This window comes from Lissotriton vulgaris, chromosome 3_1, assembly GCF_964263255.1.
Source record: "Lissotriton vulgaris chromosome 3_1, aLisVul1.2, whole genome shotgun sequence".
Taxonomy (NCBI): domain Eukaryota; kingdom Metazoa; phylum Chordata; class Amphibia; order Caudata; family Salamandridae; genus Lissotriton; species Lissotriton vulgaris.
Window position 1 is genome coordinate 1,575,412,334 of NC_141689.1, and position 27,910 is coordinate 1,575,440,243.

General features: G+C 48.6%; 1 protein-coding gene across 2 annotated transcripts in view; it reads left to right on the top strand.

Annotated features, from left to right (window-relative positions):
• The window catches only part of ECPAS (Ecm29 proteasome adaptor and scaffold), a 780,178-nt gene that overhangs the window by 734,006 nt on the left and 18,262 nt on the right, over nucleotides 1–27,910 (top strand). For both annotated transcript variants that reach the window (XM_086962068.1, XM_086962067.1), the window contains exon 47: nucleotides 19,387–19,475. In XM_086962068.1, coding sequence (XP_086818194.1) covers nucleotides 19,387–19,475 — 89 coding nt within the window. The remainder of the gene's footprint in view (nucleotides 1–19,386; nucleotides 19,476–27,910) is intronic.

Genomic DNA, 27,910 nt, shown 5'->3' on the forward strand with positions numbered 1-27,910 from the left:
TCCTACTTGTAGCATTATTTCTATTTTTGTTTGTATCTGGAACTACTTCTTTTACCACCTGCACACAAGGAATAGCTTCAGTGGAGTTTTCTAAAGAGTCGTTAAGAGAAATTGCTGATGTGTTTAAATCAATGGGTTGTGTAGGTGTGTCTGGAATAGATAGACTTCTCTCTGTGCGCTCAATCTCCCTATTGACTTTTCTCAACATCAGATCAATCGCGGTAGGTTGTAACACATTTGGTTCAAGCCCTAAAGGATTCGAGGTGCGAGAAGAATGTACTTTGCTCGTGGCAGAGCGTGTTTTCGTTCTGTTGGACATGACTAAAAACAGGAAGGGAGGAAGGTGTAGGAACTTACACTGCACCTACCCACCACTACTCTCCCTCCTTGTCTGGTAAGCTGGTGAGTGAATCTTCCCTATTTTACAGCACAATATAAGAATTGACCCCTCCCCTCCCTCAATTGCACAATGATTTGTAGTCCACTATTTATACTGTCTTTTTGTTTAAAATCAGTTCAGGGTTGGGTGGGCGTCTGGGAGTTGTGCTACTAAGAGGGACTTAATAATGTAATACCTCTGACACAGTCACAAGGGGGGTGGCCCAGCCCAGCCTCTTCTGGCCACTGATGGTCACAGATGGTCCCGCCCTTGTCCTGGGCTTCTCCCGGTAGCGCGAGAGGCACTCCTGCAGATAAGGCGCCTCACCAGCGTCAGTCCTGCCGCGCGAGTCCCGGGGCAGCTGGGTTTTGTGGTTCCCCAGCTGCGTATGGCACCGGGCAACTGGCTGCAAGCGCAGGAGCCGTTCCCCTCACGGCAGGATTCAAAGGTGAGGAGCTGGTTTTGTACGCCGTTTCCCTCACGGCTGGCTTGGTGGTCCGATTTAATGCCCTGTGGGTCATTTACCTTTAACCTGGGTGTTCCTCAATTATATCCCCAGGCACCCTTCATACCATTCTTGCCGTCGACTTCTGCTTGGCATTTCCCAGCGCTGAGATCCTCCACTCCGGCTCCTCGGACTCCTTCGGCTGTTGAATCAGCACCGCCTCAAGTTCGATCTACGTCGAGGTTTGAAGCAGAGGCTCCTCCGTTGATGTCTTTAACGGCGCCGTGTATGGCTCCACCAATGCCTATGCCTAAACAATGTTCTAGGAGAGAGGCTAGCGGCTCATTAATGAGGAGGAATATGCTCAGAATCAGGAGGAAGGGGAGATTGTTGATTCTATGGATGAGTTTGAAGGCCTTCATGAAGCTAGTGGCCTTGATACTTCTCCTGAATATAACCTTCCATCTGCAAGTGGATTTGTTGTACAGGACATTGCTCTATACCATGTGGTTATAAGGAAGGCGGCTGATTTACTTGGTCTTCAGCTTCCTTCAGCTAAGGTAAAATCTAATATTCTAACAGAAGTTCTAAACACATCTTTGTCAACTTATGAGCCGTTGCTTCCCTTTACGAATGCTGTAACTGAACCAATCCTGGCGGTGAAGCCCTTGTCTGCTCCTAGGGTTTCTTGTTCTATCTCGAGGAGGTACAGGCCTGCCCCTGGTGATCCGGCTTTTTTATCATCACATCCTGTGCCGGAAAGTTGGGTTGTCCAGGCTTCTTGTTCGAAGCAGTCTTCTAGTTCTTTCCCTACCATTCTGGGTGAAAGGGATTCTAAAAAGATGGAGCAAGCTGAAAAGAAAGTGTTTTCTTCTGCGAGCATGGCTCTTAAGCCAACTAATGCAACTTGCCTTCTTGGATGATATATCCATGCTTTGATGGACTCAGTTGTGCAATTCGGCCATAAGTTGCCTGAGGAAGATCGTGTCAATTTCTTAGAAGTCCTTTTGGATTCGCATGCTGCTGCACGTCCGGTTATTCAGTCGAGCATGGACACTGCCGACTCTGTGGCTCGTGTGTTGGGGTCATCTGTGGCTGCAAGGAGACAGGCATGGCTTAGATCATCTTAGTTGGATTTGCCCTTTGATGGGTCTAAGCTCTTTAGTTCAAAGGCGGATTTAGCCTTAGAGCGTTTTAAAGACAGCAGGGCTACTGCAAGGTCTCCGAGACTCGAGGTGCAGTCTAGAGGATATAGCTACAAGCAGGATCGTGGATCTGGGAGGTCTGCTTCCTTTCGTGGCCGCGAGCAATCACAACAGGGTCAGCAACAGCAGAATCCCTTGTACAAATCGTACAGAGGGAAGAATAGAAGCGGTCTTAGGGGTGCAACTCGACAACAATCCTCCTCCTCCTCCTCTACCACTCTTCCCGCCCCCGTTGGTACAACAGGAAAGCAGTTCTAGATCCCCCATCTTAGAACATGTTGGTCCGGTTGGAGGTCGGGTGTCCCACTTTCTACAAGATTGGAGATTGATCACGTCCGATCTTTGGGTCTTGAATCTTGTAGAGAATGGGTACGCTCTTCCCTTTTTGGATCTTCCTCCTCCTCACCAGGGTTGGTGCTCCGAGGACAACTTACTGCTTTTGCAGCAGGAGCTTCTTACTTTGCTTCAGAAAGGTGCAATAGAGGTGGTTCCGGAGAAAGAAAGGGGTCAGGGTTGCTACTCCCGGTATTTCCTGATCCCCAAAAAGGACGGTCGTTTGAGACCTATCTTGGACCTCAGGATTTTGAAACTTTACCTCAGGCAGGAGAAGTTCAAAATGTGGACCTTTGCTCAGGTTCTTCTGGCACTGCAACAGGAATGCTGGATGGTGTACATCGATCTACAGGATGCATCTTTTCATTTTCCCATCCTAAAGTCACATCAGAAGTATCTCCGGTTCACGGTAGAGTCACAAAATTATCAGTTTGCAGTCCTCCCGTTCGGTCTTACTTAGTCTTTACAAAGGTGATGGCGGTGGTAGCGGCTCATCTCAGAAGATTAGGGGTTCCTGTTTTCCCCTACCTGGACGACTGGCTGTGGAAAGCGGAGTCTCCAGAGTTGGTTTTGCGTCACTTGCAAGTGACAACTCGCCTGTTGTACAAATTGGGTTTTTCCATAAATCTACCCAAATCTCACCTGGTGCCTTCTCAGCACAGCCTGTTCATAAGGGCAATACTGGATACTTCTGTGGTCGAGCATACCTGCCTTGTGAGAAGTTGGCCTGGTATATAATGCTCACTAATTCTTAGTGATCACTTTGTACCATGCCAAGCAACCCTTATGATGATGGTTGTAATTCAACCTTGTAGACCAGTTATCCTAGTGGTAACGTGGACAAAGCAGTCTTAGGCTAAACTCTGAAAGGCATGTGAAGCCAGCTGTTATACCATACACAACCCCCTTGAATACCAAATGAAAGGGACACCACACAGATATATATTGAAAATATATATTGATTTATTAACTATAAAATCCCCTGGACTCTTTATGAGCACAGAAGCACAAGCGTTAAATCACAAGACAGTTTAAAATACACAAACGTTGCACAATATGGATGAGCCCTAGGGGCCACCTAAACCATATACTAAGAAAGTGGTATAAGAGATACCAATAGGAAAGGGAACAGGCCTAGGGCCTTGGGAATCGCTGGAGCTATTCGAGACTAGCAGTGACTAAGTCGGGAAAGGCCCGCGGGACTCGGGTGCAGTGTTCAAAGTGCACGCACTTTCCAATGCAAAGTCTATGGTGCGTAAAAAGTACAAAGTTAGAAAGTTAGGAACCTTCCGAGTGACCTACGGAGCTGAAACTTAAGACACAGGCCCTTGAGATGTGTACCAGTGCAGGAGCACCGGCGGAGCTGAGTTACCTCACCCACAGGAAGCGGGTGCACAGGGTCGAAGTAGTGTCGGGTTTTGTCACGCTGGTCGATGGTGCTTGGAGCTGAAGATGCTGCAGGCGGCTCGATGTGAAGAGTTCCGGTGGATCCAAGGGTGGATCTGAAGATGTGAAGACCTGAAAGCAGAGGGGACAGTGTTCAAAGTCACTAGCCAGTGACTACCGTGGAACCAGATTGGAACCAGGCGATGTCGGGTGCAACCAGGCGTTGTCGGGTAGCTTCTTTCTGCAGCCACGTGGATACCCGGGGTCGAGGACGTCCAGGAGTCGGTCACGAGCTGTCCAGGCTTCTCGCTGTTGGCGGTGTCGGCGACCTGATCGGAGCAAACAGGCCTTGGCAAATGCAAGCCACGCAGAAGTGGAAAGATGCTTAACACTCGGACCAGCAAGGTCAGAGCGGGTGCTCCTTTTTACAGGAGCTTGGGTAGGTCTGGAGCAACCAGACCTGCTGTGTAAATCGTCGGTTTCGTCGCCAAGATGGCCGCTGACCACGTGGCTAGTGGCCGGGATGGCGCGTCGAGTGGCACAATGCAAAAGGGCCCCACGCAGATCGTGGAGATGCTGGAGGGCTGATCTTCGGTGCAAGGGCTGCTCGGTGGTGGGGGTTCTCAGTCCCCAAAGCACAACGTCGAGGATGCCTCAGAAGCTGCGCAGTCAGCTTTTCGAGTGTCTTCCAAGAGGTCCGGTCCCACGTCACTCGGTGCCTCCACGGGTCCCTTCTTTGCAGGGACTGTGGATCGGGCTCTGAGAGGTCTGGGAGTCTGGTTCCTGTCGGGCTCTGGGCTCGTGCTCCGGCGGGAGGCGGCGGCAAAGCAGACATCGAGTTGCTGGTTGGTACCTGTGTTCACAGGGTGGCCACTCCTAGGCCACAAGGGAGATTCTTCTTCAGTCTTCTGTGCAGCAGAATGTCGAAGTCCAGTCGTCTTCTTAGTTTTAAGTTGATTCAGGATGATCTGCTGTGCAATGGCACTGCTCCCACTCTTATTCCCAATCTGAGGGGTGGATCACCTACTAGGTCCCTCCTCTGGGAGGAACCAGGAAGGGGAGTGGTTACACCCCCTCTCCTTTGTCCAGCTCCTCGCCAGGACTGGGGCTGGAAAGCCCCAGAACCGGTTTGGGCTGGCTTATGCACAGGGACACCTTGTGTGCCCCAGGCATGTCTCAATCTATTCAGCCCTGTCCTACCCAATACACAAAACCCTGTCTGGGGTGGTGCTCGCACCTCCCCAGGCAGGAATCCCTTTTTCCAGGCCCTCCTCGCTGGAAGGACTCCCAGCAGCAGGAGGTCAGACATGTCTGTGGTGGCAGCATCCATTTTGTGATGCTGAGGCTCTGGTTAACTTTAACCGGGGTTAAGGCTACACACATGTCGTGTCCCTCTAGAAGGGTGGAATGCTATCCCCGTCGACAGAACTGTCGAGGGGATAGTATTCCAATTCGTATGACACCTTACTCGACATGTTTTGATAAAGCCAAACCAAAGATAGCATATAACCGCGAGGATTATAATGCACTTAAGAGTATATGGTATGGCAATATCCCAGAACAGCTCAGGGAGTGGTTCCCGACAGCTGCAGACAGGCTCAGCTCACGCTAGAGCACCATCTCACATATTTCCAAGCACTCTGCCTCCAGGATTGATGAGGCCTTCCATAGGAGTGGCTGATAGGAACATATGTGTCCAGTTTAGGGTTAGATATAGGGATACTATATCTAAGCAAGAGGTGATTACACCAACTTACCCCAGCTGAGTGATCAGCCAGTTGTGTCAAATATGAAGGCCAGGCCAGGGGTGGCACAATACATGCTGCAGCCCCTGGTAGGCCTTGGCTACACCTATGCCCTGGGTACCTATGGTACACTGTTACAGGGGCCTATAAGGTGAACCAATTCCAATTGTGTTATGCACCTAAGGTACATGGAGTCCATTTTAAGGAGAGAGCAATCAGCCTGGGGCCCTGAATAGCAGGATCCCAGGCCAACTAAGTCAAAAACCAGCTAAACACCAGGCAAAAAGTTTGGGGGTAACCATAGTCAGATATCCACCTTCCTACATGCCTTTGCAGAGGATTCTTGACATTCAGGAAGCGATTCCTTTATTTCACAATGGAGCGGTTGTTCCAGTCCTGAAGGTCTTTCACCTGCTCGGTCTGTTCGCTTCCTGCATACTGTTGGTCAACCATGCACGCTGGCACATGAGGGCACTCCAGTGGTGCCTCCGCAGGCAGTGGTATCAGCACAGCAGAGATCTCGGGGAGAAGATCAGAATCTCCAGAGAAGCTGCAGCGGAGCTGACTTGGTGGAGTGTGCAGGGCAGCCTGGCTCAAGGAAAGCCCTTTCAGTCTCCTCCACCGGTGGCCACAGTGTTCACAGATGCCTCCACTCTAGGGTGGGGTGCTCATCTGGGGGATCTGGAGGTCAAATGTCTTTGGTCTGCAGTGGAAAGGTTGCTTCACATCAACCTTCTGGAATTGCGGGTGATACGTTTGCCACTAAAAGCTTTCCTTCCTCCCCTTCGCGGTAAGTCGGTTCAGATCCTGATGGACAACACTACCACGATGTGGTACATCAACAAACCGGGAGATGTAGGGTCGTATTGTCTCTACCGAGAGGCTCTGCAACCCTGGTCCTGGGCTCAGGGCCAACGGATTAGTGTGTTTGCAAATCATCTGGCCGGTGTACTAAATGTTCGTACGGACAGTCTCTCAGGCGGCGTTACTCGGCCAATCACGAGTGGCGGCTTCATCCAGAGGTGGTCCATCCAATATTTCTGATGTGGGGATTTTCTCGGTTGGACCTGTTTGCCACTCACGAGAACGTGCATTGCCCGTTGTTCTACAGTCTCCAATTTCCGTTGCAGGGGACGTTGGGGGACGCATTTCAATTGGATTGGAGTTCGCAACTCCTTTCCGCGTTTCATCCCATACCCTTGATTCCTCGGGTTCTGAGGAAGATTCGCCGAGACTGCGCCCAAGTCATATTGATCGCCCCTGATTGGCCAAGAACGGTGTGGTATACAGATCTACTTCACCACTTATCGCACCCGCCGCTCAGTCTCCCTCTCAGGGCAGACCTCCTGTCAGTCGCAGGGGCGGGTTCTACACCCCCACCTTCAGAGCCTGCACTTTTATGCCTGGAGATTGAACGGGGCAACCTGAATTCCTTCCCTCTCCCGCCAGATATAGTAGCTACTGTCAAAGACTATTTATCGGCCTTGTCAGCCTTTCTATGTTTGTCGGACCACCCGTCTTTAGTTAAGTCCCCCATTGTCATGAGGTTCATTAAGGGCCTTACAAATAAGTTCCCTTCCACTCCGTTCATTTTGCCTCTGTGGGATTTGAAACTAGTCCTTACTTTTTTAATGGGTTCTCCATTTGAGCCTCTTCATTCTTACCCGTTGATGCTTCTTTCTTTTAAAATGTTTTTCTTGATTGCCATTACCTCGACTAGGAGGGTAAGTGAGCTTCAGGCTCTTAGTTCGAATTCTCCTTTTTTGACCATTCATGTGGATAAGTTGGTTCTAAGGACCAGGGCTCCTTTCCTTCCCAAAGTGGTTACCCCTTTTTATATGGGACAATCCATTACTTTACCCACCTTCTATCCTCCCCCTCACCCTTCTAAGGAGGAAGAGAGACTGCATCGGTTGGACCCTAAAAGAGCTGTCAGCTTTTATTTGGATTGGACAAGAGATCTGAGGCTGGACGATCAACTCTTCGTGGACTATGTTGGGAAGATGAAAGGCAAGGCTGTGCACAAGAGGACCCTTTCCAGGTGGATTATCTTGTGCATCAAGATTTGCTACACCCTGGCCAAGAAGGATCCCCCAGAAGGTATCTGAGCTCAATCCACCAGAGCTAAGTCTACTTCTTCTGATTTGGCTAGTGGTGTTCCTGTTCTTTGTATATCTGTAATTCAGCAACATGGGCCTCCCTCCACACCTTTGCCAAGCATTACTGCTTGGACTTTGAGGTTAAGAGGGATGGCCATTTTGCTCGTTCTGGTTTGCAGAATTGTTTGGTTTAGTCAGGTGGACACCCTCCTCCAGGAGAGGTACGGCTTTGGGAGTCTATTCAAAAGGTGACGAATCCACAGGCAGAAGTATCTATCAGAAGAACAAGCTTACCTTCGGTAGCGCTTTTTCTGGTGGATACAGTATCTGGCTGTGGATTCCTCACGGTCCCACCTGCCTCTCTGTTGTCCACCTGCTTCTACCAAAAAATGTGTTATTTTAATCCTGTTTATGTCTTAATAGTGAGTTTTCCCTTGCTATTTCTCTTTGTCTTTATTGATTATGCATTAGTGATTTTACATATGTGTATATATTTGATATGCTATGTATGTATTGAAAATGTGTCAGTCCGGCCGTTTGCCTCGGTGGCACGGACAAAATGGGTGGAACTGAGGTCAGCATGCTCACGAGGTCCTTTTGTGGCTCTGACGACGTCATACGGTGCCGCAAGCGTAGTCTGTCCATTGTGACGTCCTCGTCGACGTGGGAGAGCTAGGAAAGAATTTCCTGCAGAATGCTGGCGCATTTTCAAAAGGTGTGGAATCCAAAGCCAGATACTGTATCCACCAGAAAAAGCATTACCGAAGGTAAGTAACTTGTTCATTTGGTCGATATTCTTAGTGAGGGATGGGAGGGTGACAAGCACTCGGTGGAGGCCTCAAAGAGGGATCAGTCAAAGAGGTGCTAATCTCGCAGCTTCGGTGGAGTTAGGCATGTATGTTCCAAGCGGGTTAAGTAGTGGCTCAAAGGGCCCCAGATACACTGAAATTTTGCTTCGGTGTGTTACATTATTGGAGAGTTGTTCTATCACCTTGACATGCCATAGATGAGTGAACCACTGAGCAATGGAAGGGGCTGATGTATTTTTCCGCGCTAGTGCAATAACCGGTCTTGCAGCATGGAGCATGTGGCTAATAAGTTTCCAGTATCAACATGGGACACGCTGCTAGTGTGAGGGGCCACACTCCAAAGATAACCATGAGATAAGAGGCAGGTAGTGGATATACTGTAGTGGCTTTAATGTGTTCTAGGATTTCTTTCCAGTAAGAAGGGATGAGGCTACATGACCACAAAATATGACGGAAGACTCCTGCTGCCAAGCCGTAGTGCCAGCAGAGGGAAAATGCGGAAGGGTATATAGTGGGAAGGTGAGACTGTGTATAATGCCATTGGTACATGAGCTTATCCGGCATCTCTCTAAGGGATAAACTTAAATAGGTTTTGGGCATATCCCGCATGAGGGCATCTTATTGCAGAGGCGAGATACCCTCAGTAGTAGTACCCTGCCAGCATGATTGGTAGGTTTGAGGTGCCATATAGTGCTGTTGTGTATGGTATGTATTAGATATCATTCTCCAGGAGCCAGTGTATGCCCGCACCAGTTTTTTTTAAGGAAGTGTAGGGTCTAGCTGTTCCCAGGTAGTTGGAGGGATGGAGCTCCTAAATCCGCAGTGAACAGTACTGTAATTTCGCCAATTCCGGGATATGGAAATCAGCTCTGCACTGTTCAAAGTTCTTGATGGAGAGTCCTACAAACAGGTCATGCAGTGTCCGACATTCTTCCTCCCCCTGCCAGGAAAGGACTGAGGCAGCAGTGCAGGTGTAAAGTCAGGATTACGTGCAATAGGTGTGCTGGGGGAGAGGGAATGTAGTGAACCCCTGTTTAGTCACTAGTTTATCTCATATGTCAAGGACCTTTCTTGGTGAGGGTGGCCAGGTATGTACTGCGTGGTCTGGTGTGCCTAGGAGCCAGGCTAGATCACACAAGGGCCGCATGCCACATTATGATCCATGTGAAACCTGTGCTTCTCACTCTCATGCACCACCCATTCCGATATGTATCATAGGTGAGCGGCCCAATAATATTAAAGAAAGTTGGGACAAGCCAGTACGCCTCAGTCCCGTGGCTGCATCAGTAGGGAGGTAGATATCCTCTGCTGTTTCTCGTTCTAAATAAAAGAATAGATGTCCCTTTGCATACAAAAGATATCCTCTCGAGGAATTGGAGTTGGCAAAGTCTGGAAAAGATTCAGAAGGAAAAACAAGGGAACCCTACTCACTAAGGAACCAGGGTGCGTACTTTATATTGAAAACAACGGTTCCAGTGGAATAATACATATACTTTCTTTAGTAAGTACAAAGCATAATAGCGATATCAGCTGATGGTTAAAGGGGATGTTAGAGAGAGAGATAAAGCTCGTGACACCAGGGTTCATATCTCAATTGAATTTGTATTGTTTCAAAAAGAGTAAATAACATATAAATTGTACAAAATAGATTTCAGACAGTTCGGAGTGTCCCTAGTGTCAAAGAAAAGAACTGTTGAGTGACATTAAGTGAAAATATTTACAAGGTTTCCAAAAAGATGTATATTCATAATGAAAGCGACCATTCAATAACAGCAGAATGTTTCAGCGACTATATACAATCATAGGCGCTGTCTACGTGGTTCGCTTCTATCAAGCGTCAACGGCGTTTCGACCCGACTGTGAATAAGGGGTCTCGTCAGGACCAAGGGAGTGGGGGACATCTGTAATTCACAAGGCTCATTCACTTTGTGTGGTGTGCCAACCGTGTGCGTTAAAACCAGAGAGTAAGAATTATACTCACAGTGAACCTGATAGCGGTGAATGAGCAATAGATAAATCGAGGAACCGCTGGATTGCTGGATGTGTGGGGAAGCCCACGGAGGGGTTGTGGAATCAAGATTTTAGGACCACTGATAGCTGGTCGAGATGTGCAGCCCACAATGGGGTGAGAGATGCCACGGACAATGCCTTGGGCACTTGCTTGATAGCCGATAGCAGTCTGACGGGATCAGACTCTGAAGGTCCTGATACATGGCTGTGCTAATGTCTAAGTCTGGGTCCCATACTAAATTGAGATCGCCACAGACGATGATGTCGCCCTGCACCTCTGCCAGTTGTTCGAGGTCTTCTTATGGAACCCTCTCCCATGAGCTATCTATTCTCCCACAACTTTCCAGCCAGTCGAGCCATATAGTGGAGTCCTAGAGAGTCAAAGTAGGACCAGGCAGGCTCACCTTCGCAATGTAGTTCCGCGCCATCCAGGCCCGCAGCACCAGTCCGAGCCGGCACCACAGGGCTCCGCTTACTGTGGGGGGCAAGATCAGGGTCGCAGTCGCCAGTCTATGCAGCTCACCTCAGGGGATCAGGTGAGGGGGACTCCCCCCGCTCTCATTAATCATTCAGCATTATCTGCCTGCAGATCCCCGGTCCAGCTGCTTCGTGTTCAGTCTGCGTGTCCACTGCTTGCCACATTCACTGGCTCCCTTTTTAGGCAGGACCCTCTGCAACTCCCGCCATGTCTCTGGCAGCTGCAGCACCCAATCCCGCAAGATGGCTGCTGCTTTCCCACGCGTCGCACCACCGGGCACCCGCGGGGCTCCGGAAGCAAGTCAAGGTGGACTCACCTTGGGTCCCTTCACCAACAGTGTTAATGCTCAGGCAGGCCATCCAAATAGGCTCAGGGTCGGGTGGTTTTCCCTCTGCGCCAACGGCGCCGTAGTGTGCAGGGAACAGCTCTTCAAGTTGGTGGTTTTGACTCTGCCAGGCCCCAGCTTCAATTGTACTAGGTTGTCGCCAGGATAACAAGAAAGGGGTGAAATAGTCTCTCCCCCAGATGTAAGGATGAAGTGCTTATGTCCCGGTGCAGGTATACCCCGGCTTCATCACCCATGTGCTGTGGATGCCTGAAGGATTCCGACAGGGGGCCAGAGGACAGACGAGACATGTCTACTCCATACCCCACTTGACCACCCCCCCATACAAATGCTTTTTCCCCAGACAAGTTGGTTCTTACAAGGCGAGGAATTTTACTTCTGTCCTTTCCACCTGAGGCAATCCAATACCATCCATTCCTTTTTTCCCTATTGCATCCCACCAAGAAAGATTAGACGTTACACATACTGGACCCTAGAAGAGCGGTTAATTATTACATTAACTGCAACCAAAGATACAGTCAGTAAGCAGGGCAGGGACAGTCCAGAAGAAAAGCTTATCCAGCTGAATTATTTTGTGCATAAAGATGTGCTATGCCCTCGCAAAAAAGAACTCTCTGATTGAATCCAACCCATTTTACCCCATTTTTGGCCAGGGTTGTCTCAATGGCTGAAATTATTTGAATAGTGACATTGACTTTCTTTCACACCTTTGCCAAACATTATTGTTTGGATTTGGAAGTGAGAAGGGATGGCGTTTTTGGCTGTTTGGTGCTGCAGTTTTCCTTATACAATTATAACTTACGATCCATCTCCTAGGGAGGTACTGCTTTGTAATCAGTTCAACAGGTGAGGAACCTGCCATCGAAAGAAAAAGTTAACTAACTTTGATAATATCCCATTCGTAGCATGTATTGCTGCAGATACACATACTATTGTATTGTATTGTATAGGCCTGCCATCTCTTGTTGAGCTTGGACGTTTGCCATTTGTTTTTCTTTGAAGAAAGTCTTTTTGAGTCCTGAGATGGAACTGTGACTCCTCCCTTAGTTGGCAGTTGCCATATGGGCAATATTTAGATTGTTTTTTCCTCCCCAACAGGTTTTTGATGTCTACTCCTGGAGCGCTGATTTTAGACATGTTTTTCACGCCCCCTCTGGGGCCCAAGCAGTACAATTTGATTCTGATTCTTGGGGGAAAAGGCTTTCTCGTCCACGTGTCTCTTGACGACAACCTCTGAAGATCGACTTGGATCATATTATGTGTGCTAGGGCCTTTGGCCTCTTCAGGGCCTCAAGCCTCTTGTCTGTGACTATTTCCCTGCAGAGAATACCCTCATGGTGATGGAACAGATGCCTTTTCCATACTGTACCCTGTGCTACACCAAATGTCCAAGGTCTACCACCACAATGCCTGTAACCTCTGCTTCTCCCATGAGCACGACAGCACTGTATGCCAACACACCCAAAGCGATAGGTACCCTTTGCACTCCATCACTTGCTGGCTCCTTTTGCAGGCAATAATGCAGTGCAGGTCCCAAAGTCACTTCACCAGACCCTACCCCCTCATACCAGAACCAACAACACTTATACTACCAGTAGGCAGTACAAGGGTACACCAGAGGCGCCTACAGGAGTAACAGCAGTGGCAGAGGAAAAGGAGGTTTTGCCTCAGCCTGCGAACATTGACTGCCCTTACCTCCACCCTGATCACACAACATCTATCGGGAGCCTGCATATTTCCTCCCTTACTAACAGGAAATAACATAAGCCAAGTGTGTATTAGTCATTTGTTCACCACAGCAACTGTATAGAACTTCTCACACACCCTCCAAACATCCCTCCTCCTGCCCACACCCTCTGCAGTGACAATCTCAGCCTTCTGTAGGAAGAGGTACAAGTGCTCCTCTAAAAAGGGTTTGTAGAGCCAGTTCATCCTCACCAGCAGGGCAAGAGGGTCTACAATCTTTACTTCTTCATCCCCTAGAAGGACTTCGCCCTCAGAACCATCTTGGATCTCGGGCCACAAAACTGCTACATTCTCTCTGAACACTTCCCAATGGTCAAGCTTCTGGATGTCATCCCTGTACTGCAGCTAGGCGATTTCCTGGTGTCTCTAGAATCCAAGGATGCCTAAACCAAACTCCCCACCCACCGGCATGATCTCCCCTTCTTTGCACGTAGTCATCACTACCAGTTCAAAGTACTTCCCTTTGGTATCACCTCGATTCCATGGGTATTCACAAAGTGTCTAGCAGTAGTAGCTGAGAAGAGGAGGGTATCCATGTTTTTCCCTACATCAACAATTGGCTGATCAAGAGCTCAGGCAAGCAACAGTGCGTAGCAAATAGCCAGGCTACCATCTCAGTACTACGAAGCCTTGGATTCGCAATACATGCCACCTAATTCCACCTGCAATCCTTTCAAATCCAGCCCTTTCTAGTAGATGAAAAGCCTTGCAGCAGCTGTTACCTCTTTTTCATCTAAATCGCCAAAACTCCATCAGGACTTTTATGAGCTTGCTGGGCATGGTGGCTTCCTGTATTGCCTCCAGCAATCCAGACTCAGTCTCTAGGCAATGCACTATGGATAAACTAGTCGGGGATCCTTGGCTGTGCTTTTCCGCCTCTTCTTCTCCTTCCATTCATGATCCGGAAGATGTGACCTCTCAGACCCTCATTCATCTTCATAGCTCCATCTGAGAGAGACAGCCTGTTACTTGGCACTCCTCAAGATGCAAGTCATCCCCTTTGAGAAGCTCCATAACCGGCCGGACCTTCTCACAAGGTGTCCTGGCCAAATCAGGTATTCAGATCCCACACAGATTTATATAGGGATCTGGTATCTGAGGTCCTAGAGATGGGCTACCTACATCTTCCACAACAATGCATGGACATCATAAATAGGTCCATCCTTTCTGATGATAAATATGATTCTGTCCTGGAGCGCTTCATGGAAAACTGGGCTACAGCACATTCTTTGGGCCTTTTGACCTCTACCAGACAATTTTCTCATCGGTTTTGGCACTTCCACGACTACTTAAGTGGTTTGCCATATAAGCAATACCCGACCCTACCCCTTCTGGTCACCTCAGTGCTTTTGGGGATAGGGATCAGGCAGACAACATGCAGGTCACCAGGGGTAGTTATCTTCCCAGTCCGTCTCCCCATCCGCATCAGCTCCATACTGCTTCAGTTTGCTGTTAGTGGTGCAGAACCCCCCCCCCCCCCCCCCCCCCGTTGGGAGACAACCTCCCACATTTTCTCCCAGAATGGCAGTTTATTATATCTGACAGAGAAGAGCTCTGCTCTTCTGTTTCTTTCTAATCCACCTTCACTTTCACCTACATCAGAGGAGCACCTATCCATCTTAGTGCAAGAGGTGCAGGCTCCTCTGTCCAAAAGTGTCATCAAGAGGGTGCCGTCTTTGAAAATAAGGGCAGGTTATTTCTTCCTGTATTTTATTGTTTTGAAGAAAGATGGAGGCGCTCATCCTATTTTAGATCTTCGGCCTCTAAATGCCTTCCTGCAGCAGGACAAATTCAAAATGCTCACTGACCCAAATTGTGTCTGCCTTCGATCTGGGTGAGTAGGTGTTCGCTTTGGGCCTAGAGTATGCACATCCTGCAATCTGAAATTAAATAACATTATATAAATTTATATAGTGCAACAATGCCCAAAGGAATCAAGGTGCTGAATCTCACAGATGTTACTTGCCGGTCCAGGTCAGCCATAGCATTTTCAATTTGCTGTGCCCTCCTCCTTCAGCCTTAACAGAGCGCCTCAGGTGTTCACAAAAATGATGGTGGTGGTCTCCACTCCTCTTCAGAGGTTGGGGATACTGGTTTTTCCCTAACTTGGTGACTGGCTGTTGAAGGAGGGCTTTCTACAGTTAGTCCTAGAACTCTCCCACATGACGGCAAGCCTCCTGACATAGTTGAGGTTCGTAATCAACAAGCCAAAATCACATCTGACTCCTTTGCAGCGGCTTTGTTACAGGAGTTATTCTGGACATAGTGCATTTCAGGGACTTTATTTTGTCCAGGACATTCTGGCTATGATCTCAATGTTTCAGCCTTAGCCCTGGATCTCAGTGAGACCTGATTTGAGCCTTCTTGGCATGTTGGTCTAATGCAACCTGTTTGTCCACTTTGCCAGATGGCATATGCTGACTATGCAGTGGGATCTGAAGTCTCAGTGGGCTCAGCATCAAAAGAAACCGGTCAATGTCACCTAGGTTTCAGAGCGAACTGCACAACATCTGCAGTGGTTCCTAATCTGTTGCATCCTGACCAGTGGCAGATCCCTCTCACTCAGAGTTGACGGTGTGACTTATGTGTTACTGCTGGATTGGCGATGTCATCTGACCTCTGATCAGGCTACCTCTTCAGGAAGATCTTCTGTCGTATCAGCAGGGCAGGGTTCCCCGCCTGAAACTGCACACTACACCATGTGTGGAGGTTGAGTGGCAACAGCTGATGGTGTTTGGCTTGCACCTGAAGTTGTGGATGTCATCCTAGCTGCCAGGCATTCATCTACAACAAAGTTTATTTACGCTGGGCCAATTTGAGGCCTGGTGTGGCACCTGCTTTTCTTTGTTTACTGGACATCTGTCCTTGTTCAGATCACCAGATGTGCTGCTGCTTCTAAAATGTTCTACCCACATATTCCCTCTTGAGCCATGTGTGATGCAACAGCTGAAGTGATTGCCCTGAGAAAAAGTCTTCAGTACCGAAAGACGCAACAAGTAGTTGTGCATCACTTTGAAGGGAGTACACATGAGAAAAGTCAACACCAAATTATGATGACAACTCCCGGATCCAGTCTGGCATTTGAGTAATACTCTAAAGGTGAGAAATCTGAGGTTAGAAAGTGTATCAACCATAAAGGAGCGTTACTCAAAGTATAACTGTTGTGGGTCACTTGCAAAATGTTCCGGGCTGCTAAGATGATGGCATACTGATTAGCAGCTACTACTTGGGAAAGAGAATTTACAATCAATCTTGTAGAGGACCCTGAACCGGAAGTTCCCCCTCCGCATTGAAGCTGGTCAACCCTTTGTGTATAATGATGTAGCATCTAATTCTCAGTAGGAGAAAGCTCAAGTTGACTCTCTAAGTCCAGAACTCTGCTCCCCAATTAAGCAAACAAAAAAGGCTCCACGACCATGCTGCCTGGGCTCCTAAAGTGTTTGACGTTGCCTTTTGGGTAAAAAACACACTGACTTTTAATGTAGTGCTATCCTCACACTTACGTCTTCTTATTGTTAGTTCATTAGAGACTTCCTCACCTGGGTAGCTTTCTGTTCAAGCTGCCTCTGTATTTCTCAAAGGGAAGCATAGCAAATAGAGGACACAATTCAAATGTGTTAACCAGAGCAAGCAGTCTCTTGAACTGAAAAGCCCACCTTCAAAAAACCTGCATATTGATTTAGAAGAATGAAGGGTCCATGTGCACACCAATGTTCAGTGTCAAACAGAAATGTATTTGCATGAGCTTCTCCTCCCTGTTTGAGGTCTAGGTTATCACTCAGTCTACTGACTTGTGCCCTTTTAGTTCAGTTCCAATGGATTAACAAAGAGTGGCAGACGTTATGTGAAGTAGGGCATAGAGTGCTGCAAGCTGCCAATTACAAAAGAATGGCTTTCCTCTCTAGATATGCCGAAAAGGTTACACAAGATGTTTCCACTTTCTCCAGAGCATTGCTTCAGGCGTCAGGGTCCTGGGATAGGGACTTAACCATGTTTTCTTTCAATTGTCGACACCTAGAACAATTTTGGTTCGAAGTTTTTGGAGTTATCAATCTCTGTGTGTACATATTATACCTTCCCTAAAATTGTTTTTATTCGGTTCTTCTTCGGAGGTCTACCATCTCACAAAATACCAGCAATATGTTTTTTCTATAGCTATAGCAGTAGCCAGGTTGCTAATTCTTCAGAGCTAAAAATCCGATAAGATACCTTCGATTCACCATTTGCATAAGAAAATGGCTAGGACATATATTTGGGAAGAGGCATATGGTAAACAAATCGGGGTCCTACATAGATTTAAAGCGATCTGGTCAGGGTTTGTTTTTAAGCTTTGTTTAGTAGGGTCTTCTCGTTGCACTCTCAGCATAATTGTTTCTATTCTTCTTTATAATGCACTTTTTTTTCTTTTTTGGATGGGAACTTATTCTAGAACTATTATTAAATGTATAGTCACTTGACTTAATGTTGGAAAGGGTGATGTATATTTAAGACGCTGCTATTCATGTAAGTTATTTTTGTTTTTATACACTTCCTGGTGAAATGACTCTGTATTCTTTCTGAAATCTTAGCACTTTTTTGCCTTGGCACTTTATTGTGTTTTTTTCTTTATATATATTTGTTATGTGTCGATTGTTATTAAGGAGAGTCTTGTCTGTAGCAAGACATGTTCTTTTTAATGATACATTTACATACATTGTAATTATGTTTTCATCTACTCAATAAAAAAAAAATATATATGTATATATCACATTCAGATCAAAGCTCCCATACCTGAACATGCTGAGATGAAAACCAGAAGGTAGAATCTCCTTTCAGCAATCTGCTTATACTCAAGAATTCTCGGAGAAAACCTCTGCTCATTTAAAGTTGTCTTTGTTGCTCCATCTGGGCAGGGACAAGGTGTGCAGAATCACGCCACCTCAGGAATTTTCCTTATAAAGCATCGAACCCGAGTGGCATGGAATAAATAAGTTCTGCTCCAACATTATGCCCCAGATTTTCCAAGTTTCACGTGAATGCCCAGCTTGGAGAGACTTTGAGGTAGAGTTAGCACAAGGCAAAGGCTAATATTCTAGATCTGGCTGCTCTCGGAGTCCTGCGCTTCTGCCTGCGCTATCAGTTGTTTTCTGTAAAAAAATGCTAGTCCTATGTAAAATAAAAAACATAAACAAAGTGCATACCTACGTTTTTATGCCTTCTGATTTGGCCTATTTTGCTTTCAAACATCAAAATAGGTGCCATAGTTATGCCCAAGGTGTACTAATACTTAAAATTGTGGGCGATCTAATGATGTGAATAGTTACCAAGCCCTTACCTGCTCCAGAAGTTTATGTAGTAGAACAGGCCATAAACCGTATTCCCCCACATACTTGCTTCCTGACATTAGGAGAGTAGAGGAAGTGCTAAATGTTTTGTTTTCGCCTCATTTTGATGATATCTCCAGTCACCAAGTAATCATGACTGTAAATGCTTTCCTAACCAAGAGAGTTTTGAAATTCCATCTATATTAGGTGATTTCCTTTTCCTATCTTCCGCCTAAAAAATCCAGGGAAGAGAAGTTACATAGATAAGGCTCTAGTAGGCCCTTCGTTGCTACATTCAAAAGTCTATTATTTACTTTACTCAGTAGATGACAAGTTCTTTGTTTTTGAAGGTATTTTTGGGCGAATCCGTGAACAAGTATTTGTGGGTTTATTTCTTTGGCCACCAACCTTTCCACTGAATTGACTGGCTTAGCTTTCCCTAAAGGGGTTAAGTCAGTTCATTTGCCTTCCTGAGATGAGACGAGATTGTGTATGTGCAAGGCAGCTTTCTGTGCCTTTGTCTGGTTAATATAAGGAATCGGTGAGCATTCTGTCTGATGTATGCAATAGTTGCCGCTGAGTCCTTATCACCCTCTCTCCTCCTCAATATGACTTTATATGTCAAATTCATTGTTATTTGTTTGTTCTATGCCCTCTGCATCAATGGCCTTTGTCAGGCTGTCAACATCTGGGCAGAACAGACGTAATTGGCACCTTTTATTGATTTGCTACATCTCCTCCAATAAAGTTGTGCAACTTCATAGCCAATGACACCAATGCCTGTTAAAGCTGAAATATCCAAATCCGTCTTGTGTCTGGGAAGAGGGAATCTCCAGGAGCTAATGTAGCCATCGAAAAAAATGTTAGGTAAGTAACTTGTTCTTTCTAAATACTAAACGGTGTATTGCTAGTACTTCCACTGGGGTTTTAGGTAAATTACCCTCCTTTTACTCTGCTAGGAGGATGCAAAGTAGAAAAGATACAAATGCCGAGAGTGCATGTGTGAAAGTCCCCTGGTAAATCTGCCCTGTACTTGTAAATAACACATATACTCTGAGCATTTACATTTTGAAAAGTTCTGACCTTTTTCTCTGATTTTCAGATTAATGCTTTTAGAAAAAGAACACTCAGACACTGGTGCATTGACAGAAATTCTGCTGGAAGCAAGCCCAGCACTTGTTCATTCTCTAGGTAAGTACTTTTTTCCCTCAAGACTATATGTTTAAAAGTCACTTTTCCTTTTTGACTAATTTGATGAATTAATCTATGCGTTTAAGGTCATGGCCCCTTTCGAAAGAATGAACATATTCAATCGTATGGCAAAACATCTGTGTTTCTTTGCACTTATTAAACTCGTATGTACAAAAATTAGTATACCTTAAAAAATATATATCTTTATTTATTTTTGAAACAAAAACAAGTGTAGCATGGATATTAAAAGTTAGTATACTTGATAGATTTAATGGCTACCTCAAATTGATGCCCCATTTAGGGGATTGTTACATAGGATTCAACAGCAGTGCATGTACGTTAATATATGAAAACACTGTGAAATTCTAAATTCTTTATCCATTTATAAAGTGATGGGCAAAAGATGGTTGCCATTCAAGGTAGACAAAGCTGTCCCATAACCATGCTAATCTAGCCAAACAAGAAGAGAAGAGTATGGGTAAGCTTCTATGGCATACAAAAGGGCATCAGGACCAATAACCTCCACTGAGCCGACTGCTGGCTGCTATTTGGGCCAGGGTGGTTAGACGGCTTATACAGGCACAACCGTTTGCCCCGGAGGCAGACTTTTGGCTGATGCCGCCTTTTGCGCTTATTGACGGGGTCATGTCTATCGATAAATGGAAGGCGGGAGGCTGTCTTATGTTGGCGAACCTCTATCCTGAACAACGGTTTATAACAGGAAGCCGTAGACTCTTTTGAACTGGGACCGGGGCAATTCTTACAATACGCCAAAATAGCGGCAACGGCACAGCATCTGTGGCCTACTTTCCTGGATGCCCTTGAACACACACATACTCTGGTCACGATGATACCCATGGCGGGAGGGCGGAAACTTGCCACTCATCTGTACAGGGCGTTGCGGGACGATAGAAAAGGCGCACCTCTCAAAATAGTAGGTAGATGGCAGGAAGTGAGCCCCAGGAGATCACACAACGAGAGTGGGTAAAAATTCATGAGGGCCTCTGTAAGGTGGCGGTTTCCAATAGATTTATTCAGATAAAATACAACATGTTCCACAGGACATATCTCTCACCCAAGCGCCTCTACGCTATCAACGGCTCGAGAGACTCAAGGTGCCCCAGATGCCACTATGTACAGGCAGATTTTCCACCTATGGTTTAGTCATGTCCCATGATTCCGATGTGCTGGGCAGCTATCCTAGAGGACTTACACAGAATAATGGGATGGAGAGTTGCCCTGGAGATATGTACTTGTCTCCTTGGACTGATCCCCTGGGACTCTAAACGTGAAACCAGCAGGAAGTTCCTGGTGTTGGGACTTGTAACAGCTAGGCGACGAATAGCAATTTACTGGCTGACAGAGTGGGCCGCTGGTAGCGAACTGGAAAGTGGACCTGAAGGAATGAGTGCTATCAGAGGAGGGGAACATATTTAGTACTAGGAAAGATGCTGAACGCCCGGAAGTATTGCAGGCATGGGGGCTAATGGTCCAGGAGATAGGGAGGAGCTCCCCGAGTTCCACGCAGACGGTGTTGACAGGTGTTAGCCACGTGGGCACTTCATCCTCAAGACAGGTGGATCCCTGATTGAGATGTGGTTAGAGAGACCTCTGGGTGGGAAGGGGGGGTGGAGTTGGGCGGTTGGGGTGTTCAGTTAAAAGTTCATACGATTGCTATTGATAATGTTTGCAATATTGCTGGTTCGGTATACGCTTCAGAGACAACCCAAATTGGGCTAACTGATGCTGTACAGGGATTGTAAGGCTGACTGTTCGGAGCGTTCTGTAAAATATTGCTGTACCGACATGTGAGGTGAACCTTAAAAACCGCAATAAAGAAATAAAAAAAATTAAAAAAACAAGAGAAGAGTAATACTTTATCTGGGACTAAAGCATGGAATCAAGTTAAGCAGAATTTGGGAAAAAACCATAGCAAACATACATTTAACACATTACACTTAAGGTGCAGTAATGGATAGCCCACAAATTGATATATGGAAAATATATATTTATTTTTATTTTTATTCTATTTCATTCTCTTTTCAGTATTTTTTGTTTCTTTTCTATTATGGGTGCAATATTTCAACTCATAAAATGCATTTTCTTATTATTATTTACATTTCACGTTTACATTCATAATTCTAAAAACAAACAACATAAAAACGGATACATATGATGATGGCTAGCGGCAGAATAGAGACTAAGTTAAGCAGATACACATTAACTATCATTATCACATTGATCAATTAGCAAAATTGTGCCATTCTTGAAAGAAAATGAGCTAGCCGCATTAGTAGAGGCTCTAGTCAGATTGTCTAGGCTCCTTCAATATTCTCCTTTTGGACATAGCTAAGATGTTGTGTGGTAGGCTTCAAAACATTCTGAACATAACTCCAAAGACAGCTGATTGTAGAGGTATCATGGTTGATGTTTCGATCATATGTTCCCTTCACTGATTGAAAACTGATCTTTGATGAAGTGTTTGTGTGTGAGGACACCCTTACTTGCACTCTGGCTGAAAAAAGTTTCATTTGGCTCATTCACTACTTTTACTAGTTCTCATCGCATGCCGCACTCTTCACTAGTTACTGAGTGGTGCAGCATGGCACATGACTAGTCAGTCTTCCTTTCAAGTCACCAGACCAGCAATCAAGTGCATCTACTGCTCAGGGTTCAATCTCTGTGATATAGTAAAACATGAATTTAGTGCCAAAATGAAAGCTTAGTTTGCCTACAACTCCATGGTTACTGAGAGTTTTTTTAGATGTAGTTAATTTATGTAATCCCGTAAAATCTTGACTTTTCCAATCCTTATTATTGTGTAGATTGAATTTCTGATAGAGACTTCTAGCTGCACAGTCCTCCACTTTTGAACATTCCCCAGGCCTCACACTGGATCCATAAAGTTTTCAGCAGTACTTCTGTGCACCGAAGGTGGCACCGTCCGTCTCCACTCTAATGTTGTTCCTCTCTAGATGTAACTTCCAAAAAACTACAGCTTTTAAGCACTCTAGGCCTAGGGTCTGTCGCTAGTAAGTGTCTGTGACGGGGGTGAATGTTTGCATTATTCAGCATTCCGTCCTTGAATTATTCCTTTTTCCACCCTAAGTGGGAAGGGTATGCCCAGACGTAGGCCCCATGCTCACTGAACCCTGGCTGATATGGGGTGATGCCCTGAAACTGGTCCCAGGATGCTTGTTTCCTGTCCAGGGAGGACCTGGCTTTGCAGTTCGAACTGGACTGTTCCCATGAGGAACAGGGTCAAGACTAATTTGCGTGTGGCTGGTTCCAAACTGCTGTGGTTTGGTGCTTGTTGTGCCTAGGGTCAAGCCACGACCCCAAAGCATGCGGCGACTGCACGTCTATGAACCTGAAGGCCATCAGGAAATGCAAGGCAAAACATTACGTCAACAAGCATAAGAAGACTCCACTCTTGGACTGTTTCAAGTCATTTTTCATGTCCAAGGTATGATCTCGACCCCGACCCAGGAGTCGATGGAGCTTCTCCAGGCACCGGTCTTCATCGTGGTCCAAATCCTCAGGTAAATGCAAAAGAAATCCTAGCTGGGATATGCTGCTCTCTCACACCACTTGCATTCGCCGTAGCAGGTACAGATGCATGGCACCTTTCTCAGTACCTCTCCCGACATCGGCCGACATTGGAGCTGATCCCGCAGCTGGTTCCAGCACAACCTGAATTTCTTAGGCTGTAGTCAAGGGCCTCTTTTGGAAATGGTTAGCCCCATTATTTTCCTGGAAAATGATGTAATTTTGACTGGACATTCACAGGGTCCCTGCCAACCATGTCCCCTGTGCCAGAGCTCCTTCCCTAAACTGTACCTTTTATTTCCCAATTGGCACCACTTCAGTACCCCTTATAAGTCCCTAGTAAATGGTACCTCTGGTACCTAGGGCATTGGCACTGAAGAGGGACTCCAAGGGTAGCAGCACAGATTGTGCCACCCTAAGGTCCAAGGCCCTGCACTCTGCCATTGCAGACTGCGTGCCTTGGTGCGGACAAAACTAAAGAGTCGACATTCCTGTGTGGCATGCCCACGGATACTGCATGGGATAAAGATAAGACACCCCTCTAGCACTAAGGTAGGGTGCACTGTCTCTACTGTGAGGACATACCTGCATGAGCAGATATGCCCCTGCAATATCCATGGATATTGTAAGTGACCAGGGAAGCCATAGTATGTACTTCGGCTGGATACTCCTCATTACAAGTTCCTCAGCTCCATGATGGCTTCACTGAAGTATGGGGTATTTGGTACCAAACATCTCACCATAATAAATCTGCACTGATTACAGTGTCTGATTTATAAAAAATTGCACACAGTAGACCCCTTAGAGGGGGTCCCCTGGAACCTACCAACCCTTAGTGTGGTTAACGACTGGCCTAAGCCATCCCTCTACCGAGACCGTGATCTCATGGGGTGAGGCCTGCACACTCAGAGGTCAAGAACAGTGCCTGTCCTGCAGGGCCGGACTGGGAACCAAAACCGGCCCTGGCAAAGAGCTCGGCCGGCCCCCTCCCCCCCCCTCACTCTGGGAGGAGGGGGAGGTGCGACCGCACTCCGTGCCAGGGCCGGTTTTTGGCCGTTTTTGTTACAGGGCCGTTTTTGCAGCATAACGGCCCTGTAACAAAAACGGCCCCCAGGGGGCAAAAACCGGCCCCCAACCATGCGGCCCACCGGGGGATTGCCCGGTGCCTGCAACTGCCAGTCCGGGCCTGCTGTCCTGGGTGGAGGTGTTCACACCTCCCCCTGGTCAGGAAGAGCCAGCTGTGGCAGGAGGGTTCAAAGGCCTTGTTGCCTTTGTAATTCGACTCCAGCCTCTCCTGTTAGAAGGAGCAGAACCCCCTCCTTTCCTCACCACCTTTTGGCAATAAGACAGTCTGATAGAGACTACTAGCCGCAGATTCCTTCACGTAGAATTATCCCCAGGCGTGAGACTGGATCCGGAAAACTTTTGCCACAGCATCCCTGCGCGACGGGGATGGGGCGACATCATGCGACTCCGCCCAGGCGTCGTCCGCGTACATGACGTCAGCGAGGTCACATAAGACCTGCTGCAGTCGCTGCGGGAGCGCCGTATGAAACTTCTCTCGGTGCATCTCTCCAGGTCGCTGCCCTCCCCTCGGTCTACTTCAGCAGACGGCTTCAGATACGGCCGTGGTTGTCGTCCTCGCCCTTCTTCGATATCACGCGAGTGTCGTTCCCCGATGGGTAAGTGTCGCAGTTTGTCCCCGGGGGCTGGTTCCCAGCCGGCTGGGGGTGTGGACTCTCCATGGGGGATGCAGCCCTGCGTGCCGCCCTATCCACCGTGTACCGGTGTTGGGGCATCGAGAGTCCAAATGGAGACATACATGGCAGCTCTGCAGGCCTCGCTGACATCTCCTCCTCCTGGGGCGTTGGCGGATCCCCCGCCTTGCGCGTGGCCCTCCGTGGCGGCTTCGGCCCCGGCGCCGACTGGTTCGGATCCAGACTTGGAGGATGTGGTGATGTTGGGGTGCAGCTCCTCTGGGGCACCTCCTTCACACCACAGCATCTCTGCCTCGCTGCACACTCCTATGGGAGTCGCTGTGGCTTTGCGGGAGGTCGCCGGTGCTCGGGTTGCATCCCTGAGCCCCTCCCGGTCCTTTGACGAGGTGGTCCTGTCTAAAGCTGAAGTGACGCCGTTACGGTGCCGGCAGCAGCTGGCCCATGCGGAACGACAGGGGTTGGCGGCCCCTCCACGTCCCGCTCCGGGCCAAGGCCGGATGAGGACCCCTCGTCCCTCTCTGGGCCCTTCTCGTTCCTTCTCGCAGGCGGCAGCCTCAAGGGGCCAAATTCTGGGCCGTGGCTGGCGGAGGACTTTGGGTCATTCCTCAGGGCTGTCTCTTACCCCCAAGTAGTTGTACACCTCAGAGGGGATCGGGTCGGCGTCGTACCGGTGCCGGCTCGATTCCAACTCCACTCCGGTCTCCAGTTGGAATACCTTGATAGACTCTTGTCCAGTGACGCCAGATGGTTCCGGCGTCCTGCCTCAGGCGGAGGACTCTACGGATCCGCGCAGGGGTTGTACCGCGGATTCGTCTTTAGACGCTCCATTTTCCCCGGAGGCAGGCTGTATTTTGGTGTCGTCCTCTCCGGAGACTTGCTGACGTGTGGTGTCTTTTTCACCGGCGTCGAAGGACGGCTCTCTGCCCTTCCTGAGGCAGAGATGTTCGTCGGAAGAGCAGCAGGTCCCTCATTCTTCAGCTCCCTCTGGCTTCCAGATCTGGCCCCTGCCTGTCATGCTTGGCCTCGGGGACAGCCGCCTTAGTTTGCAGACGTCCCCCACGGAGGAGCTGCTTTCTCCGCCGCAGAGCCCTACGGAGGCAGATGCGGCCTTCGCTCACGCGATTTCCAGGGCTGTGGGCGTCCTGCGCATGGGTGACCCGGCGACTCACATTCTGGCGGACCACCTCTTGGAGGTCCTCCACCAGGGCTCTGGTGGGAGAGAAATCTTACTCCCCTTTGAAGGTTCCCTCCTTTCTTCCTTGACGGGGGCTTTGAGGCAGCGTGCCTCAGAGGACCCAGTGCCTCAGCATCTTCTGCACCAGCACCTCCCGTCGCCGTGTGACCCGGTGTGTCTGTCCCTTTACCCCTTGGCGGCCAGCCCCCTTTTGCACACTGCTTTTCCCTCCATGCCGCCACTGTTGACTCCGCTGTGCCGGTAGACCCGCTGGCTGGACTCTTGGGGGCGCAACATTTTCACCTCGACAAACACTGGCCTGCGCACCCTTAACACCTTGTGTGTTCTGGCTAGGGCCTCCTCCTGTCTGTGGGACTCGGCTGAGTCTTTGGGAACTGCAGCGTCCCAGGAGCCTGGTCAGGTGGACTTGCGGCATCATGCAGCGGATGGACGGGAGCTTGCAGCATTTATTCTCCGCTCTGGACATCTCAGAGGTGCTGGGCCGGACCATGGCTTCCTCGGTCGATCTCCGGCGCCATGCTTGGCTTCGGGACTGAGTATTCCCTGAGAATATTCGGGACCGACTCATTGACCTGTCGTTTGACGGTGCCGTGTTGTTCCATGCCCCGACCGACTCCGCCATCCAAAGACTCTTGGTGGGGCTCCTCCCTCCTCCTCCTCCTCCTCCTCCTCCTCCGCCCTATCGTCCTCCATCTCCTCCTCAGTGACTCGTGAGTTGGGCGGCTTCTGGGCCTTCTTAGGCTGATTGTTCTGGTTGTGGAGTGTAATTTTCTACCCATCGCCTCCTCTCCGGACTTTAGTATTGTTGGCCGCTGGACGGCCCTTTGTTACTTATGTGTGTGTTATTGCGCAGACTCTGTCTCAGATTCGGCCTTCTGCTTGGTTGGGCTGCTTGTCCAGCCTTTCGCCGTGGGGGCGGGGGGGGGAGGAGGGGAGGGGGGGCTTCCCCGTGGCACTTTTATTTTTTCCTCTGCTTTGGAAGTTCTTCCATACAGGATTCCCGTAGTTTGGGACTTGCCATACCCTTGTGGAGTATTGGTAGCTGTTATATGGCTTGCGCCGTGCTTGGGGTTCTGGTCACCTTCAGGTCTCTGTTCTCCATGGCGTTGTGTGGTTGCCTTGCTGCTTGAGGTCGTCTGAGCGGCCGCTCGTAGTGGTGTGCCCAGGCTCCTCCTCCTCCTCCTCCTCTCCAGACCCCTGTCCTGAGGGCTGGGGTGCTCCTGTGTTCTCCCTTGCCAGGTGCTGCCTACTCTTTTCCGGGGATTCAGCCTGCTACTCCTGCTTCTGGCGGCTTGTCTGCCGGCGCTGTCCTAGCTGGCAGGTTGCTCTCCGTCTGGAGTGGGTTCGCCCTCTTTTCCCTCGCTTCCTTGGGTCTTCTAGGCTTCTTCTTCCGCTCTTCCTGTCTTGGCTTTGAGCGGTGGCTAGTTTGCCTTGTGGAGGAGTGGGTGCAATGACGAGTTGTCTGAGGCCGAGGTTGTCGATCAGGGTGGCGGAGTTAGCGTCGTACTCTCGAGGTGGAAGTTCAGGTCCCCGAGGAGAATGTAGTCCGTGGAGGTGAGTGCGTGGGTGCTGGCGAGGTCGGCGATGGAGTCGCTGAACTGAGTCCGGGGGGTCTGTAGAGGAGTGTTCCTCTGAGGGTAGTGTTGGGGTCGGTGTGGATCCGGAAGTGCAGGTGTTCGGTGGTTTGAGGGTGTCGTCTGCGTGGGTGGCGACCTTGAGGGTGGACTTGTGGACGATGGCTATTCCTCCTCCGATTCCGTTGGCGTGATCCCTGCGGGTGATCTTGTAGCCATCCGGGATGGCTATGGTGATGTCGGGCGCCGAGGAGTCATTCCACCAGGTCTCGGTCAGGAAGGCCACGTCTGGGGCAGAGGTGTCCACAGATCCCAGAACTTGACGGCGTGTTTGCGTGTGGAGCCGGTGTTGAGGAGTATGCAGCGGAGGTGGTTGGGTCCAGTCCTTGGAGGTTTGGT